General features: G+C 32.7%; 1 protein-coding gene across 1 annotated transcript; it reads left to right on the top strand.

The window, feature by feature from the left end:
* The first annotated feature begins 10,509 nt into the window (after positions 1–10,509).
* LOC132051978 (uncharacterized) lies at positions 10,510–12,435 on the top strand. The gene is made up of 2 exons (XM_059443268.1): positions 10,510–11,702; positions 11,745–12,435. Exon 1 carries the CDS (start codon positions 10,668–10,670, stop codon positions 11,595–11,597), a length of 930 nt encoding a protein of 309 aa, XP_059299251.1. The 5' UTR covers positions 10,510–10,667; the 3' UTR covers positions 11,598–11,702; positions 11,745–12,435.
* Positions 12,436–18,664: the final 6,229 nt, after the last annotated feature.

The following is an 18,664-nucleotide window of genomic DNA, read 5'->3' as shown; positions in this document are numbered from 1 at the left end:
TAAATTTATATCACATACAATATGTGATCACTTTAAAAAATCTAAACATTTTAATTCAAAATCTTAAAAAATTGAGCAGAGTACTCTGTAATCGTTATAAAGCCCTTTGAGAACTCTAAATATTTCCGATTAGGAATAACTGTATCCTCTTGTAGTAGTAGATTAAAGCAATAAATTAGAGAATCAATCAGAACGTTGAATAAATCTTTCAATATTATGCATTGCATTTATTTTTGTCATGAGCAATATTATTATTGTAATGCCATTACAAATATAAAGTTATTTTGATAAGAATATAATAAAGATGCAAAATTATGTTAAAATAAAGCGATTCCCCTACTAGGCAATCAACCAATATAGAAATGCCCTAATAACTTGAATGGATTGATAGACTGGACCCTTGCCTTCTGACTGAGTTAGTTTTAAGTACAGTCTGGCAAATTTAGAAACGGTGTTTTATCAATGGCCTCATCGTACGCATCCTTAAGGCGACAATGAAAGTCTATTCCCTCTCTACACATTCGTTTATCCTCCGATGTAGGCATATCATCATTTGACTCAATCAAGTAATCAATGCACCTGCAGTAACAACTTTGTTCTACTGATGGAGGGTATGTTCTACAATTTCCGAATGTCATAAACAAGATAAAGAAAACCACGCAAATCTGCTCCAGTACCATCATTCGATTACAAGCTATCATTTTATTCATATTTCCTGCGAAGATAAAAATAATCCAATAACATTAAAGAGTTTCATAAGCACAATTTTAAAAAACAAATATATACTGGAAATATTGTATTAACAGAAGTCCACTCATCTACATGTATCATCACTTCAATTGAATTTTTTTTTAAAATATTTCAATATATTATTAAATGTAGGAAGATGCTACGGTTAAAACACATTGGTGCTTACTTCTCTCGAAAATATAAGACCTTTCCAATTAGGAGTAGCTCAATTTTGGTTCTTAAAATGACATCTCAAAAATTTTAGCCATGCCTAGGTGTAATCGTTGCTCTCACCTTGCCAATTGTTTTGCCTTTTTCCAAAAATTTAAAAACAAGTTCAAAATAATTAACATAATAATTTTGCTATTACGTTTGTATAGTAAATTGGAGTAAGAAATTTCTTTTCAAATACTTTCAGTGTATATGCACTTAAATAAGTGCCCCCATTACCGATGATAGAAATTTTTTATCAATAAATTTCAAATGCAAAGAATGAATATTGTATTCCAAATATAAAGGCATGGATATTAAGAACATAGGAATGCATAGCAACAGACAAACAAGACGGAGACGTTTAAAGAAAATTATTGGTTACCTTTTCTTTTAATAACACAACAATGTATGATTTAAACTCACCTTTTGTGAAAACAATGTTGTAGGGTATAAATACAAAAAGCAATTAATAGAATTTAGATATGTAATACGCGTTATGGATTAATAAATATTTCATTGATTTTGATTAAAGGCTGAAAAAGCTCTTAGTTCAGATGAATCATTTATCTGGTCCCTCTTTACTTAATGGTTTTTAAAGAGACATTAATGAGATCTCATTAATATGAGAAAAAACTGCTAAAAATTCAATAACATAACATTCTTCTTTAATGACCAGAAGTGAATATTACGTTAATATAATCTTATTTCGACATATACCACAAGTTCTTCACAATTATCAAGTTAATTTTCAATATTTCTTTTGAATCTCCTTGACAACAAATATGCCACAGTGAAGAGAGAGATTTAAAGAATGAATAACGAGTCCCAAAAAATGAAAGTTCAACTTAATTTTTATTTACCGATGACCTTGCATTAGTATCTGAATCATATTAATATCTCTCTTTATTAAATAGGATTCTGGGTATGTTATTGTTTCTTTATTTAGGAGGATTAGTATAACCTTGTTTCAAAAATTCAGTCAATCTTGGCTCCGTGTGAACCAACAAGACAATTATCGAACATAATTAATGTGCAACAAATTAAAAGTATTTTCCATAATATTTTTAATAAATTAAAGGAGGCAGTTGGTAAAGTATCAAGGATGGCAACGGGCCGGGTTTAGGCCTATGCGGGTGCTAGGCGGGGGCCATGATTGCGGGCGCGAGACGGGTTGACATAGAATTTTTTCAATTCTTGTGATCGAGGGGGTGGGGTGCGGATTGAAATGGAAGGGTTTTTTTTTTTTTTTTTTTTTTTTTTTTTTTTTTTGGGTCTGATGAATTAAATTTATTTGATACATGCTAATTGCTAAATACGAAACTGAAGTTGTATGGTCTATTCTTTCTATTAACAATAACTTTTAGGGATAATTTCAAACACCTCCCTTCAAGTTTCGCTTCATAACACTGACCCGTCTTGTGGTTTGTAATATTACGGTTGCCTTTTTTCTTTTGAATTTGCTGAAACAATTTTTTTATTTTTATTTATTGTAAATCGACCATTTTACCCCCTTACTAATATACATTTTTTTGTTTAATAATTCTTTTAAGAACAAGAACTTAAATTGTTTGGCTCACCCGGACCAAACACACAATTCACATCATCACTGCAACATGTTCCATTTTCTTGAATGATGGTGTCCCGCCCCGAATCATGGCCTGGGCATAACACGGCACTCGGTGTCTTACTACATGTGATCGAGCGAACCACATGACTTGCTAAATCATCATAAGGCATGACATGAGCGAAATAAAACGTAAACATGATGAGCCTAAACATGAAATATCATGAATAACAAATGAAGTATTTGTCTAAAACATAAACACGGATTGTCATAAATAATGAGCCAAAGATGGCTATACGACTAAATATCTGACATAACATGACTGGCTAGTCTATGAAACCTCTATCATGAATCTGATCTGTAAAACATACTTGATGGAACAAGACCCCCAGCATAGCTTAACTGCATAACTGATATAATTGTAAATAATGACTAAATCCCGAAAAAGATGGAGCTCACCAAAAGCTGATACGTGGATGATCCTACTGAGCAAATGTGTTGGCTTGTAAATCCGTAACTGCATTGTGAAATGCAGGCCTCTGGGCAATAAAAAGGGAACGTCAGCACATTGAATGGACTGGTATGTAAAGCAACTGAATGAAATAAACATGGCACGTGAAATAACAAGATGAGAGCTGAAATTGAAACTTAAACCTGGTAAACATATATATATATATATATATATATATATATATATATATATATATATATATATATATATATATATATATATATATAACATGAGTAAAAACATTTTAAGTGGGGAGGGCATAAATATAACCGACAACATGAATCACCACATGGGTACTTGGAGTCTGGTACCTGACCCGACTAGCGGAGCTCTCATACCTTGCAAGGAGTATAAGAAATAAACATGGCATGAAAGGATCCAATCAATAAAGCATAAAGGAAGCGTCCTAAACATGGGCGAAGCGATCCTTATCCTACGGTGGCTAGCGTAGTTTCAGGCTATTAAAGCCTTCTCAGTAATCTGTGCAACTTCCAAAAGCATGAACATAATATAGGTGGCATCTGAGCACGTGATTTTTCATAAAACGTGACTTGCATTATACATGGATCATGGATGTAGTTACATAATATACTTGCATGAAAACATGTAAACATATAGAGTGTTTCATGAAAACAAACATAGTAATTAATAACTTGTATGTAAGAACCCATGGAATGCAAAGGATAGGTTTTTCATAGATTATGGATAGATTCTCAATAATCAAAATGGAATATAATGGGCTACGTAAAGAAACATGATATATAGACTTAGGGTTATCATGCACATATCTAGACTCTAGTTTCCGTATAATCTCATACTTTCATGGAAGAACATGGTATGGGGAAGAACAAAGATATTTCCACACGTGCATAGAAACTCTACATACCTTGTTTGCTCCAAAGACTTGAGAAAGTTTGAATCTTTGAAGAAGAATTCTCAAAATCTTGAGTCTTGAACCTTGAGGTGGGTTTTCTTGAAAACCTTAGGTTAAGAATGTTGCACCCTATTTTTACCAAGGCTAAACAAAGTACAACTTAGGAGGCTCTAAAAGAATTAATTATGTACAGAGTCGTCACCTAGCATTTAAGGTATACTAGGGTACCTATAAATTATTAATATATGCAGCTTAAAATGGTCTACGAAAATAAGTGAGATTCTAGGTAAGCGTTCAAATTATTCCGAAGGGAAGGTGTTAAACATCCTTCAGAATCCACAAATGTGGTTCTCGGCTGGACCAATTTTAACTATACGAGGGATGTGTAAAAAGGCTTGATTATCATTTACAAAAATATTAATAGAATTTAGACTAAAGAATAACTAACATGAATGTTTATGTAGTAAAAGGTGTAAGTATTTACATATGTATAAAAATATATAATACATGATTATTTACAAGTAAATAAAGTGTACAATTACAGTGACTAACAATTTTAGCTTTAAATGAATATATTATAAAGGTATTTACTTAACAATGAACGATTTGCTTTTGAATGAAAAAAAATAAAAAAGATTTAAAACATATGTGATACAAACAATTATTTAAAAAAGTTATCTGCAACTTAATAGCTTGAGTATGTGAAAAAGTATAAGGAATGGACATGAAATTATTCTGCAACTTAAGGTGAGTTAACTAATTTAACTAGCTAAGTATGTACACCTAATCAATTAATTATGAGAGTACATTCTAAAACCTAAATATTGAGGCAAATCACCCTATTTATTTAAAGTGTGCTAAGCTACTAAATTAAAACTCAAGCGAAACGTGGTAACTATAAGAATATTAGCTACGAAAAATAATAAGCGAGAGATTGAATAAATATTCTCCACCCAACATTCAAGAAAAATGTCCACTATGCTTGTAAGCTTTATATACATTTAAGAATGGAAGTGGATCTATAAAAAAATAAAACAAGTAGCTAATGAAAGAGTTTAATAACAAAATGAAATATAATTATTTATCAGGGAATAAAATGTATAAATACAAGACTAACCATATTAGCTAAAAGAATCAGTTGGTGACAACTAATGAATGAATGTAGCATACAAAATAAAAATAAAACATGACCGAAATGTAGCATAAAAAAAAAAACATGACCGAACATAATGATTTTTGTTTTCAGAAGCTATAACGAGTTTAAAGGATGTTCACAAATGTTCAAGAAATTATTTCAAAAGATGATTTAAGTTAACCAAAAAATGTCAAGAATATTAACAGATATAGCACAACATTGTGAATGATGTGATATAAATAAAGAATAGAAGAAAAGTTTAGCTTTGAAATGAAGTAATAACTGCCTATGTTAATTTGTCTAAAACACACAAAATTTTAAATCACATAAGCAGATCATAAATAAATACCACCAACCAGCACCCCAAAAAGTAAAATTTCACTATATTTTATGCTTTGTATCATTTTAAGAATGTAAAAAATAAATATAAACAGAGAATTTGAGAAGCTATTTGAACTTCTTTTGAGTGTCATCTTCGGGAAGTAACTCCGGATACCTGCATAAAACTTAGTAAAAATATTAATAATGGATAAATATTTATCAAAGTGAATTAAGAAATTATAATAAATATATATATTGCGATTTAAAATAAAAAACCGTTTTATGTGCAGGGAAGGCCTCGAAAATCGACAAAAATTTCTTCAGAGGCCAAAATAGAGAATTTTATTCAATATCAGTCATACAACACTAAAAAAATAAAAATAAAAATTGAAACCAAAGCCTAAAAAAAAAAGATACGAAAAATGATGAGACGATGGTAATGATAGCGAGATAGCGGTGTAACAGTATGTTTAGATAAATCACCGCAAAAATCCCACTGGTGGCCAGCCACTGGTGAAGTACCTCAGCTAGGCCTATCAATACAATAAGTTGTATGTACGTAATGTGTAATATAAAAAACATGTATATGGTATATAGATGCATGCAAGCGCAAAGTAGGTAAAAAAAATATAAATAATATGTGATGTAAAATGCAGAAAATAATTTTGTAGAAAACATAATTAACAAAACGTATGGAAGTAAGAATGTGGAGAAAAAAAAGTTGAACAGAAATTGCTAGGTATGCAAAGTGTTGCTAGGCAAAGAACTAAAAAATAAGAGCCTCCTTTAGAGCAAAAATGAGGGGATCGGAAGTGATGAGCAAATGAAGAGGAGAGAGTATTTTTTCCCAAAATGAAAGAGATGAGGAGTTTTTTTTTTTTTTTTTTTTTTTTTTTTTTTTAACATTGAAAAGGTGATAGGCTAAGGGTCTGTCAAAAAAATGGGAGAGTTAGAAAGAGTTGGAAAAAAAGGAAATGAGTAGAGAAGTCTTGGGAGTGGAACCGATGATGAGGGAAATTAATAAGAGAGGAGATAGAGTTTGAGGGGGAAAGAAGGGGAGAAAAAGTCAAAAAGGGTAGGAAAGGGTGCAGAAAAAATAAAAGATGTAGAAAATGAGGGAGAGTGAGGGAGTGTAAATTTGGGTGTAGAAAAATAAAGATTGTGTCGTTGAAAAATGGGGGAAAATGAGTGAATTTAGGGAGAAGGTGAGAAAGTCAAAGAAGAAAATATGTGGGGCCCGTCGAGCAAAAATAGGCTAAAGAAAAAATCTGATTTCTTCTAATTGTGATGTGTGCAGATGTGTGTAAAATAAAATAAAAATGCTAAAAGTGGCTTTTCATAGGTCTAGAATAAAGTAAACATGTTTTCTTATTTTAGGAAGTAAAAATAAAAATGTGATTTGATCATAGGTAATTTGCACAAGGTGAATTTTAAATATTTCTGAATTAACTGTGCTTGCAATAAACTCTTCCAGCTTTCCGATACTGACGGACTGTATTAAAATATAACTAATATACATATAAAATGCGAGTATCAATATACAGTTTTAAAAAATGTAAATAAAAATGTGATTGATACTTTGAAAATGTAATGTGCTGTAAAGAAATAAAAATAATTATTTTCTGAGATATAATTCTACTGTTGTGCTGTATCTGTACAGATGACTCTGAAAAAGTAATGATTATTTAAATTAATTCAAATGATAATAAATTGATAAAAATCCTAATCTTTGCATAAATAAGGATAAGTATCAATAAATCGTATTAAAATTTGAAAAATATGTAAAAAGTTGCATTTTGTGCTATTTTGTGTTGAGACGTTAATTTCAAGCAGGATGAGCCAAAATTGGTTGTCAACAAAGAACATTGAATTCATGCTTAATAATCATTAACATATGTTAAAAATCACTTGGGATGATTAGAATAGACTTACCTTAGTGTTCTTGGTGATGCAGAAGAAGAACAGGTCGTTCTAACTTTTAGGGACTTGTAAAAATAAAAATTAGAACTGAAACCAGGTATTTATAGGTTCTGGTGCGGATTGAGTTTTACGGACCAAATTACGATCCGTAATTCATATTACGGTCCGTAAAATTGGACCGTAATAACAATGTCAATTTCCAGAATGTCCAGTAAAACACCTCCTTAATAACGGTCACTGGTGGGGGCCGTAATTCATTTTACGGTCCGTAATTCTAGTCGTAATTTTTCATGTGTAATTTCCAGAATCCAAAGTGGATTTGATGCCTTTTTATGGACAAGGATACGGCCCGTAATCTAATTTACGGCCCGTACCTTTGGGCGTAAAACTTGATCTCCTGAACTGCAGCAAAATTTCAACTCCAACATTATCCATCTGATTTTCTAAGTCTAGGATCATAGTCATGGCTTAAGTTAAAGGTACCAGATGTTACAGATGGTTTCGCTTTACAATTACGGTAGCAAGTAGTTGGAACTTCTTAAATATTGCAGTTGTTATAATTTATTTTTTTCTTCTTCGCATTTGTTCAATATAAGGCTCGTTTTCTGCTCCAAACACTACTTCTATCTTTCAAATAAACAAATAAAGGGCGTGAGTAATCAACTATGGTTTCTATTGAAATTTTTTTCAATGTCAAGATATATTAAAATTGGTCACACCTTTCCCCCCTAACAAATCTCCTTTTCCAACATATTTTGGCCGCCGATGGCGAAGTTTCTCATTTTTTATTGGGATAAGGCACTGTTACCCCCCTGTACTATACCCAAAATTGCTACGACACACCTTACCTTTTCTTGAGCCCTATTACCCCCTAAACTTATTTAAAATGGAATAATTACCCCCCTAAACGCTGATGTGGCAAGAAGAGTGTGTTTCACTCTCTTTGAGAGAGTGAGAAACATAAAAGAGGGGAAAACTTAATTTTTTTTTTTCTTAAAAATCTGCATTTTCTTAAAATTTGAAAATAAATCTAGTCTTCCACATTTAGTTTTAAAAAACGGGTTTTCCACATGTTAAGAAAATAATTAATTTTTTCAAAATTTTATAAAAATTCAGCTTTTTTCACATTTTGGCAAGAAAAACACTTTTCCGATTTTATTTGAAAAATAAAAGTGTACTAAGAAAATGAAATCATGAAAATCAAGATTTTTAAAGACATTTTAAAAAAATAATCAAGTTTTCCATATTTTTAACAAATCCATTTTTCCATATTTAAAAAAAAAATCATTTTTCAGTTTTTTTTCTTTTTCAAAAACGGGTTTTAAAAAAAAAACAAATTTTCAATTTTTTTTTTTAAAAAAAGGGTTTTAAAAATCATTTTTTTAAAAGAAAATTCAATTTTTTAATCCATGTTTTTAGTTTTTTTTTTTTTTTTTTTAAATAGGTTTAAAAAAATCAAATTTTCAAATTAAAAAAAAAACGGGTTTTTAAAACTCATTTTTTTTAATGAAAATTTAATTTTTTATTTTTATTTTTAAAAAAATTAACACGTAAGCTGAAAAAATTTAAAAAAAAAAAAGAAGAAAATAAATAAATACACATGTGGCAAGGAGAGTGTATGTCACTCTCCCATATGAGAGTGGGCATCAGCGTTTAGGGGGGTAATTATTCCGTTTTAAATAAGTTTAGGGGGGTAATAGGACCCTAGGAAAGGTAAGGTGTGTCGTAGCAAATTTGTGTATAGTACAGGGGGGTAACAGTGCCTTATCCCTTTTTTATTTGTTAAAATAGGAAGTATTTATACTATTTTTTTAACGTTGTTATTATATTTCTCACACATCCAACCCTCGTGCACCATAAAGATTTGGAAAGAACAATGGCATAATTGCCCAATTTCGAGTAGTTCAAGGGCAAAAACTGACCTCTTTTATCTTATTTTGGAGCACCCATAAGAATAAAGGGTGTTTTTGAGCTATATGACTAGTTGGAGGACATTTTTGAGCTAGTTTGTTAACAGCGAGGATATTTTTCAGCCAAAAACGTAACAGAGGGTAAAATTGATCTATTTCGAATAGTTCAGGGGCATTTTTAGCCATTTTCCCTTTTATTAAACAAAGACTAGTCTTTTGGTTATGGGTTCCTTTATGTTGATTTTATGTTTGATTTGTTACCAACATTGGTTGTGGTGGCATAGTTGGGGTTCCTCCACCCTTAACTAGAGGTCTCGGGTTCGAGCCCTAGGAATGGAGAAAATCCTATGGGAACGCTGCCCCCAAAATAAGCCCTGCAATGCGTGATCTTAGTTTAATGGCCTCCAATACAAAATTTTACTGATTGGGAAGTGGATGATGTTTTTCAACTCTTACAACAGTTGGGGCTTATTATTCTAGATGTTAACTAGGCAGATTACTAATCGTGGGCAGCAGGATTTAAATTAAGTGTGTACCATTACATAAACTTTGAGAAGGATTTAAATTGAGCAGTAGCAGAACTGGACAAGTTTGCTTCAAAATTAACTTGTACGGAGATAAATTCAAAGTACTCAAAAAATCTACAAATTGGGATTGATCTTTTGGCTCTATGTTTCAATTCCTGCGAATTTCATAGCAATTTTAAGGAACTGCTCTATCAATATCTGGTTAATTTCATTTACAAAATTATTTTTTATTGTTAAGATAACACGAAATGTTACAAAGAATGTATGATACATGAGTGTATCCAAATCGGGATGAATAGTTTTTGAGCAAAATATATAATGATTCTTTCTCATTCGTAAATGAATGAGAAAAGATTCTAGAATTCCAATTTTACCATGTTCTGTTGGATTAATTAATGGTGGTTCTCCGATCAACATTGAAATCTCCAACGAAGAACAAAGAAGAAAAGAAAACGGCCCTTCACACAAAGATAAGGACATATGTTGCAAAGAATGAAAGGATACACGGTTAAGCTGGGTGTACAAAAGATATTGGGCTGAGATTTATTTGGGCTTCAGCTTAGATATGAGGATGATGACAACTTGGGCTTCAGCATACACGACCCAATATACAAGACATTGATGATGATAAATCAAGACTTGATAACCAAGACTTGGATTTTCCTTTTTTATTATGCACAGTGACACTTGTAAATATTTTATTTGGTCAGTTAGGAAATAGCAAATAAGAATAGGGACAGCTGTATAGCAAATAAGAATAGGGACAGCTGTATAGTTTTGCTACGAGAGAATTATTCCTTTCCTGATATGTATAAATAGGAGTCCTCGTACAACATATTATTCATCCAATACAAAGAGAAAATTTCTCAATCTTATTTTCATTTTGTCATGGTATCAAAGCAGATTTAATTGCCCTCAGTTCTTCTTTATTTTCTGTAGTTTTCTTGCTTTATTATTGTTGTTATGTCCAGTTCTAGTCAAGTTATAGATACGATAGCTGGAACCACCTCTCTTGGTAAAGCTACTCTGTCTGCTGGATCTGTTACAACTAATGTAGTAGATTCGGCTCATCCTTACTATCTTCATCCCTCGGATTATACAGGGATGAATCTTGTTTCTGCTGTTTTCGATGGGAGAGGATATGGGGACTGGAGAAGAGCAGTTGTTATAACTCTCTCAGCCAAAAATAAGCTAGGATTTATTGATGAATCCTTAGTTACTCCCTCTCTTGATTCTAGATTGCTAATGGCTTGGACTCATTGTAATGATATGGTCTTGTCATGGCTTCTTAATTCTCTCTCTAAAGAAATAGGTGAAAGTGTCTTATACTCCAACAGTGCAAAAGACCTGTGGAAAGACCTGGAAGACAGGTTTGGTCAGACAAATGGAGCTAAATTATTTCAACTTCAAAAAGAATTAAGTGTTGTAACTCAAGCTAACACAAGTGTCTCTACTTATTTCACCAAAATGAAAAGTTTGAAGGATGAACTAGATGCTTTGAATGCCTTTTCTGCTTGTGTGTTTAATTGTGACTATGGAGCAAAAGCTAAAAATGTTAAAGCTCATCAAGATAAAAGACTCCTACAATTTCTAATGGGTTTGAATGACATATTTATTGGTGTTCGAAGCAATATCCTACTCACGTCTCCCTTACCATCTATTGGACAAGCATACTCTTTGGTAATTCAGGATGAGAAGCAAAGAGAAATACATGCTTCTCCTACCTATTCAGGCGAATCTGCCTCTTTTTTGGTTGCTAATCAAGGACAAGGACCAGGATATTTTAGGAGATACTCTGATAAGAGGCAGAAAAGCTATGATAACAAGAGAAATACACCTATCTGTGCTTACTACAAGAAGTGGGTCACAGTATTGACCAATGCTATAAGTTAAAAGGATTTCCACCTGATTTTAAGTTTACAAAATCAAAAAGAGTGCAGGGTCGAGTTCAGGTGAATAATGCTTTCACAAATGATGAATCTAAGACAGAGGGGGAGTGTAGCAATGCAGTTACTCAGGCTCTTACTCAAGAAAATGTAGCAGGGCTCCTACAACTACTTCTGCAGGTTAAGATGGGACAATAAGGAGCAAATATTTCTGATGCCTTTCCAAATGTGAACTGTGCTATTATAACCAAGTTCTTTAACTCTCCTGCCTTTTTTGTTCATACTAACTCTCAGTCTTAGATTCTAGATAGTAGTGCTAGTGAACACATGATTTTCAATCAAAAATTTCTTTTCAATTTCAAAGCTCTACCTAAGCCTGTGATGGTTAATTTGCCTAACTCTACTAAAGTTAAAGTTACTCATTCTGGATCTGTCACTATTCTCCCCAATCTAGTTTTACATCTTGTTTTATATGTTCCTTCTTTTGAATTTAATCTCTTATCTGTGCATAAATTGTGCATTCAACTTAATCAAGTTGTTTTGTTTACACCTACTTCTTGTTTTCTACAGGGCACAGGGCCCGCTGGAGATTGGTAAAGGACACAGGGGACTCTACTTTCTCAAGTCAAAGCTTCCAACAATCAAGCCTAGAAATGTTCCTAAGTTTAGCAATAGTTTTATTTCCAGTACTAGTTCTTGTAAGGCTTTTAAAGCTCTTGTTTCGGCTTCTAAAGCTCCTAGTTCAATTTCTTGTTTCTGTCTTTTTAATTCCAATGTAAAAGAAGAGTTGCGGCACTACAGATTAGGCCACATGCCTTTAAGCAATATGAAGAATATTTCTACTATTCTAGTTTCTTCTTCATGTTCAAAATTTCTACTCCTTGTATCATTTGTCCTATGGCTAGACAATCCAAGCTGCCTTTTTCTAACAGTTTGATATCTATTAAGAAATTTTTGAATTAATTCACATAGATGTTTGGGGACCCTATAAAACTCCAACACATGATGGTTTTAAGTTTTTCCTTACCACTGTAGATGACTATAGTAGGAAAACATGGAGTTTTCTTCTAAGTAACAGATCCAATGCCTTTTTTGTTTTAAAATCCTTCCTCAGTATGGTAGAAAGACAATTTCAAACCAAAGTTCAAAAAATAAGATCTGATAATGCCTTTGAGTTAGGTACTGGCAAACTTCAATCAGAATTTTTTCAATCTCAAGGTATTTTGCATCAAACCAGTTGCGTCTCAACTCCACAACAAAATGGGCTTGTGGAGAGAAAACATAAACACTTACCAGAAACTGCTAGGTCATTACTTTTTCAATCACATTTACCTATAAAATATTGGGGACATTGCATTCTTACTGCCACTTATCTCATAAATAGATTTCCATCTCAAGTCATGCAACTAAAAACTCCCTATGAGCTTCTTTATCAATCTAAACTTGATTATATATTCTTCCTTAAGGTGTTTTGGTTTCCTTTGCTTTGTTTCCATTTTATCAAGACACAGAACCAAGTTTCAACCAAAGGCAGTTCCCTGTATTTTCTTAGGATATCCCCATGGCAAGAAAGGATACAAGGTTTTAGATATTCAAACTTTCAAAATTTCCATTTCAATGGATGTTGTGTTCCATGAAGGCATTTTTTCATTTGCCTCTATACATTCTCTTAACACTACCCCTCTTTTGTTTCCTACATCTACCTCTTCTGAACCTAATTCATTACCTATTGCATCTCCATCACCACCTATTCCACCATCTTCTTCAACACCTCCTCCTAGTCCTATCATTTCCCATTAGAATGCACATTTTTCTCCTAATTCTTCTATCTCTGCTTTTCCTGACTCTCTTTCCAATTCTCTGTCTCCTATTCCTCTTACTAATATTCCTTCTCCAACTCCTCTCATTGCTGAACCTTCCCCTTCGATCATTGAGACTATTCTTAGAAAATCTGCTAGAACTTATAAGGAACCTTCTTACCTCAAAGACTACATATGATATGTTATCCAACTTACTGATATTACCTCTTCATGTTTCCTTTCCCCTGTAACTCCTCCTAGTCTTTCTTTTTTTTGGATTATCAAATTCTAATTAGATGTTGCTTAATTCTTTGTCAAATATTCAAGAACCCACTAGTTATGCACAGGCAGTTCACCACCCAGGATGGCTTGAAGCCATGGCAAAAGAAATAGCTGCCATTGAACTTAACATGACCTGGGAAGTGGTTATGTTGCCTCCTGACAGAAAAGCACTACTATGTAAATGGGTTTATAAAGTGAAACATCATTCTGATAGCAGTGTTGAACGACTGAAAGCAAGACTAGTCATAAGGGGTGACATATAACAAGAAGGTGTGGATTTCACAGAAACATTTCCCCCCATGGTGAAAATGACTGCCATTCGATGTATTTTGGCTATTGCTATTAAAAAAAGGTTTTCGGAAATAGCCTCTCTATCTTCCGAGATGGAGATAAGGTCTGCATACATTTTACCCTCCCCAGACCCCACACTGTGGGATTTCACTGGGTATGTTGTTGTTGTTGCTATTAAAAAAGGTTGGGGTTTGTATCAGTTAGACTTAGATAATGCTTTTTTACATGGTGATTTAAATGAAGAGGTTTATAGGAAGTTTTCCCCTGGCATCCCATCCTCTTCATCTTCTCATGTTTGCAAGTTAAAGAAGTCCCTTTATGGACTTAGACAAGCATCTCGACAATGGTATTCTAAATTGACCACCGCCCTCAATTTCAAAGGTTACAGTCACTCAATGAATGATTACTCATTGTTTATTAAGAAAACAAACTCCTCTATTTCTATTGTTGTCATATATATCGATGATATCATTTTGACTGGTAATGACATTGCAGAATTGAATGCTTTGAAGGTTTTCTTGAATCAGGAATTCAAAGTCAAAGATTTGGGGGACTTATATTACTTTTTAGGTATGGAAGTGTTGAGAGAATCACATGGATTGATCCTTCCCAGAGAAAATTTACGCTTGATCTCCTCCATGAATTTGATATCTTCAAGAGTTCTCTAGTATCCTGTCCTCGTGATCCAACAATTTCTTTATTGGCAAACACTGGTGATCCTATTTCAAACCCAACTTTGTATCGACATCTGCTGGGCAAGTTGAATTATCTAACTCACACTCGACCCGACTTATCCTTTACAGTCCAACAACTGAGCCAATATATGGAGGACCCTCGAATGCCTCATCTCTAAGCTGCACTTCGGGTTCTTCGATATATTCTCAAAGATCCTGGTTTGGGTTTATTTCTCACTTCTTCACCTTCATATGAGCTTCTGGCATTTTGTGATTCTGATTGGGGTAAGTGCCCAGATTCTCGCAAATGGGTAAGTGGTTTCTATGTATCTCTTGGTTCATCTCCCATATCATGGAAATAGAAGAAACAAACCTCGATCTCTCTCAGTTCTGTAGAAGCTGAATATCGCTCAATGCGATGAGTTGTGGCTGAACTCACATGGTTGGTAAGACTCTTTGATGATCTCTCTATCCCTATTTCCTTGCCTGTACCACTCCATTCCAATAGCCAGGCGGCAATTCACATTGCCAAAAATCCGATTTTTCACGAAAGAACCAAACATGTCGAAATCGACTATCACTTTGTGCGACAGCAATTTTTCGCTGGTTTAATTTCCCTCTCCTATGTTCCTTCTTCTTCGTAGCTTGCCGATCTCTTCATTAAATCGCTCACTGGGCCTGTTCACCGCCAATTATTGGGCAAGTTGGGTGTACTTTCATCCCCCTCCAACTTGAGGGGGGGAGGGGTGTTGATTAATTAATGGTGGTTCTCCGATCAACATTGAAATCTCCGATGAAGAACAAAGAAGAAAAGAAAATGGCCCTTCACACAAAGATAAGGCCATATGTTGCAAAGAATGAAAAGGATACACGGTTAAGCTGGGTGTACAAAAGATATTGGGCTGAGATTTATTTTGGGGTTCAACTTAGACATTAGGATGATGACAACTTGGGCTTCAGCATACACGACCCAATATACAAGACACTGATGATGATAAATCAAGACTTGATAACCAAGACTTGGATTTTCCTTTTTTATTATGCACAGTGACACTTGTTAATATTTTATTTGGTTAGTTAGGAAATAGCAAATAAGAATAGGGACAGTTGTATAGTTTGTTACAAGAGAATTATTCCTTTCCTGATATGTATAAATAGGAGTCCTTGTACAGCATATTATTCATCCAATACAAAGAGAAAATTTCTCAATCTTATTTTCATTTTGTCATGTTCATTAACCTCTTCTTTTCCATCTCCAATCCTTAGTAAATACTCACAGAACGTAGGATCTTTTCTTGCATAGATATTTTCTGACAATCAGAATTTTTCAAGACTACTCCAAAAGTTTGAATCAATAAAACTTTCACGGATGAAATTTTCTTCTATCCCGCTTTATACATTTGGGAAAATCTATCTGAAATCAACTCCAAAAATGATAACTTCTCCACCAAAGAGTGTACATATATCCATAAGATCTCTCAAGAATAAATCAAAAGTCTTGACCAGTTTTTTATTTATCATTTGATACCACGTTCCATACTATCAGTTTTGCTTCTCGAATTAAAAATGCAAGTGAACTTTACTTATATTGCAGCTATAATTTTCACTTATATCAATTAGAAGTTTAAAATGTGAGTGAGCAATTCGTCCTCCAAGAAATGCTGAAGCTGCAATACCAGAAGATATTATACCTACATTAGTAATAATACTATTTGTGAAAGTAGTAGCATCTATGTAGTTATAAACTGGTTTGCATGATTTTCGTTGGGAATTTATCTTTTTGTAATTCCACACTTCAATGTGTTGATTTATTGGGCATTCAATGGTTTGTTTACACCAGAAAGTACCTTTACGTTTAGCGTGAAGTACATGTGCAATTTTTCCTTGAAATTGTTCCAATATTTGCTGCTTAGTATCATTCAGAGTACATAAAAAAGTCAATGTCGTCCAAAGTGTAAAATAGAGTATATCTTCAGGAGAATAGGACTACTAGTAAATATTTTGACGGTGATGTATAGCACTATATTTTGCTTTTTTGGTTTAGATAATATAATAGCGCTATATCTCTTTTTACAGCTTATTTGGATGGTTGTCACTTATTATATTTCGTTGTTAGTTTAAATACAATGTTTGTTTTGATTATTATTTAAATTTTATTGTATCGCTAAATCCATAATTATGTAACGATAAAAAGTCCCATTATATGTAACAACCGATTTAGTGTGATGGAGTCGTTATCTTTTTTTCTTCTTCTAATTTTGTCTTTATTTATTACCAATTAATCTTATTTTATCTTTTGCCCTACTTTTTTATAATTACTCTATCCCTTACCCTACTTTTCTTGTAGGTTTGTCCTTCAAATTGGTGTGTGTGGCATTAAGTAACAAAAAAAATATAACGATCCAAACATTGTATTCATTAAAACAAGGGAAAATGTGAAAATATACCCCTCAACTTTACGATTTAGAGCAGATATACCCTCGTTAAAAAAGTGGTGTATATATACCCCTGCCGTTACAAAATGGTGCAAATATACCCTTTTTGCTGACGGAATTTTTTGTAAAAATCATTTAGCTGATTTTTTAATTAAAAAAAATGTCATGTGGCTTTTAAAAAAAAGTCTACCCATTTTTTTGTGAGTACACATATTTTTCTAAAGTCACATGGTAATTCTTTTCCTGGTGGGTGGAGTCTGGTTCGTTTAAAAAATGGGTAGACTTATTTTTTTAAAGTCACGAGGATATTTTTTTAAACGAATCAGAGCCTACACACCAGTAAAAAAAATTACCATGTGGCTTTAGAAAAATATGTCTACTAAAAAAAATAGGTAGACTTTTTTAAAGCCACGTGGCACTTTTTAAAATTAAAAAGTAAGCGAAATGATTTTTTTTTAAAAAAAATTCCGTCAGCGAAAAGGGTATGTTTGCACCATTTTATAACGGCAGCGATATATTTGCATCATTTTGTAACGGTAGGGGTATATATACACTACTTTTTTAACGAGTGATATATCTGCTCTAAATCACAAGATCAAGGGTATATTTGCACCTTTGCCCTTAAAACAATAAGCATAATACATGAACAAGCCCTCAAACTTAGCCTCAGTTAGCAAATATGCCCTCCAACTTTGGGTTTGACAAGTAGGCACCTCAACTTGTATGAAGTTGAACACGTAAACACAAACGCTGATGTGACACATAAATTTTAGAAGTGTCTAGATCATCATTTTGTAAGTTTAATTGGAGTGTTCAACTAACAAAGTGGAGACGAGTTGCCTACTTGTGCACACCCAAATTTAGAGGGAATACTCACTAGCTGAGCTCAAATTTGAGAACCTATTTTTGTATCTATCTATATAAAATAGGAGAGGTACAAGCAATGTGATTAAGCCAAGTGGTAAGCTAATAACAAGCCACTTGGCAATTTTAAGACAACATCAATTGTTATGTAATAAAAGTAAATTTGAATTAAAAAGATAAAGCTTTTGAGTATGTAGATAAAGTTCTGAATTTGAATTGATAATTAAAAGATAAAGTTTTCTAATTTGAATTTAAAATTAAATATTAAAAAAAGAAAATTGAGACAGTTATTTTCTTTAACATTTATCCCTAAAAACATGGATAGCTCCAAAAGTATGTTAAATCAATGTATCAGAATTCAAATTTGAAGTAAGTAATAAAGGTGAAAGACTAATTTTAAAATCATTATAATAGAAAGAAAAGAAGATTAAAAAAATCAGAAGAGACTAAAATAAAACGGGGGGAAGAAGTTAAAAACAAGGATAAGGATGACAATGAATTTGGTGTTCCGTTAGTATATTCAAATTTGAATTGATCTAATCGGTTGCAACTATTTGACTCAACTCAAATATATACGTTATAAGATAAGAATATTCTAAAATCTTATCTTTTGAACTATACATTGTGTTTTAAAAATATTCCTAACAACTGATATGATAGTATTTGTATTTGAAGTAAAATAAAATTTGAGTTGGAGTGAAGTTCAAACTTCCCAACTTTTTCTATATA

The sequence above is a fragment of the Lycium ferocissimum genome, chromosome 4, assembly GCF_029784015.1.
Source record: "Lycium ferocissimum isolate CSIRO_LF1 chromosome 4, AGI_CSIRO_Lferr_CH_V1, whole genome shotgun sequence".
NCBI lineage: Eukaryota > Viridiplantae > Streptophyta > Magnoliopsida > Solanales > Solanaceae > Lycium > Lycium ferocissimum.
Note: the sequence above shows the minus strand (reverse complement) of the source record. Positions and strands in the feature narration are given on the sequence as shown.

Coding starts and splice junctions, on each gene's coding strand:
- LOC132051978 (XM_059443268.1), top strand. CDS start 10,668: ATGTCCAGTTCTAGTCAAGTTATAGATACGATAGCTGGAACCACCTCT.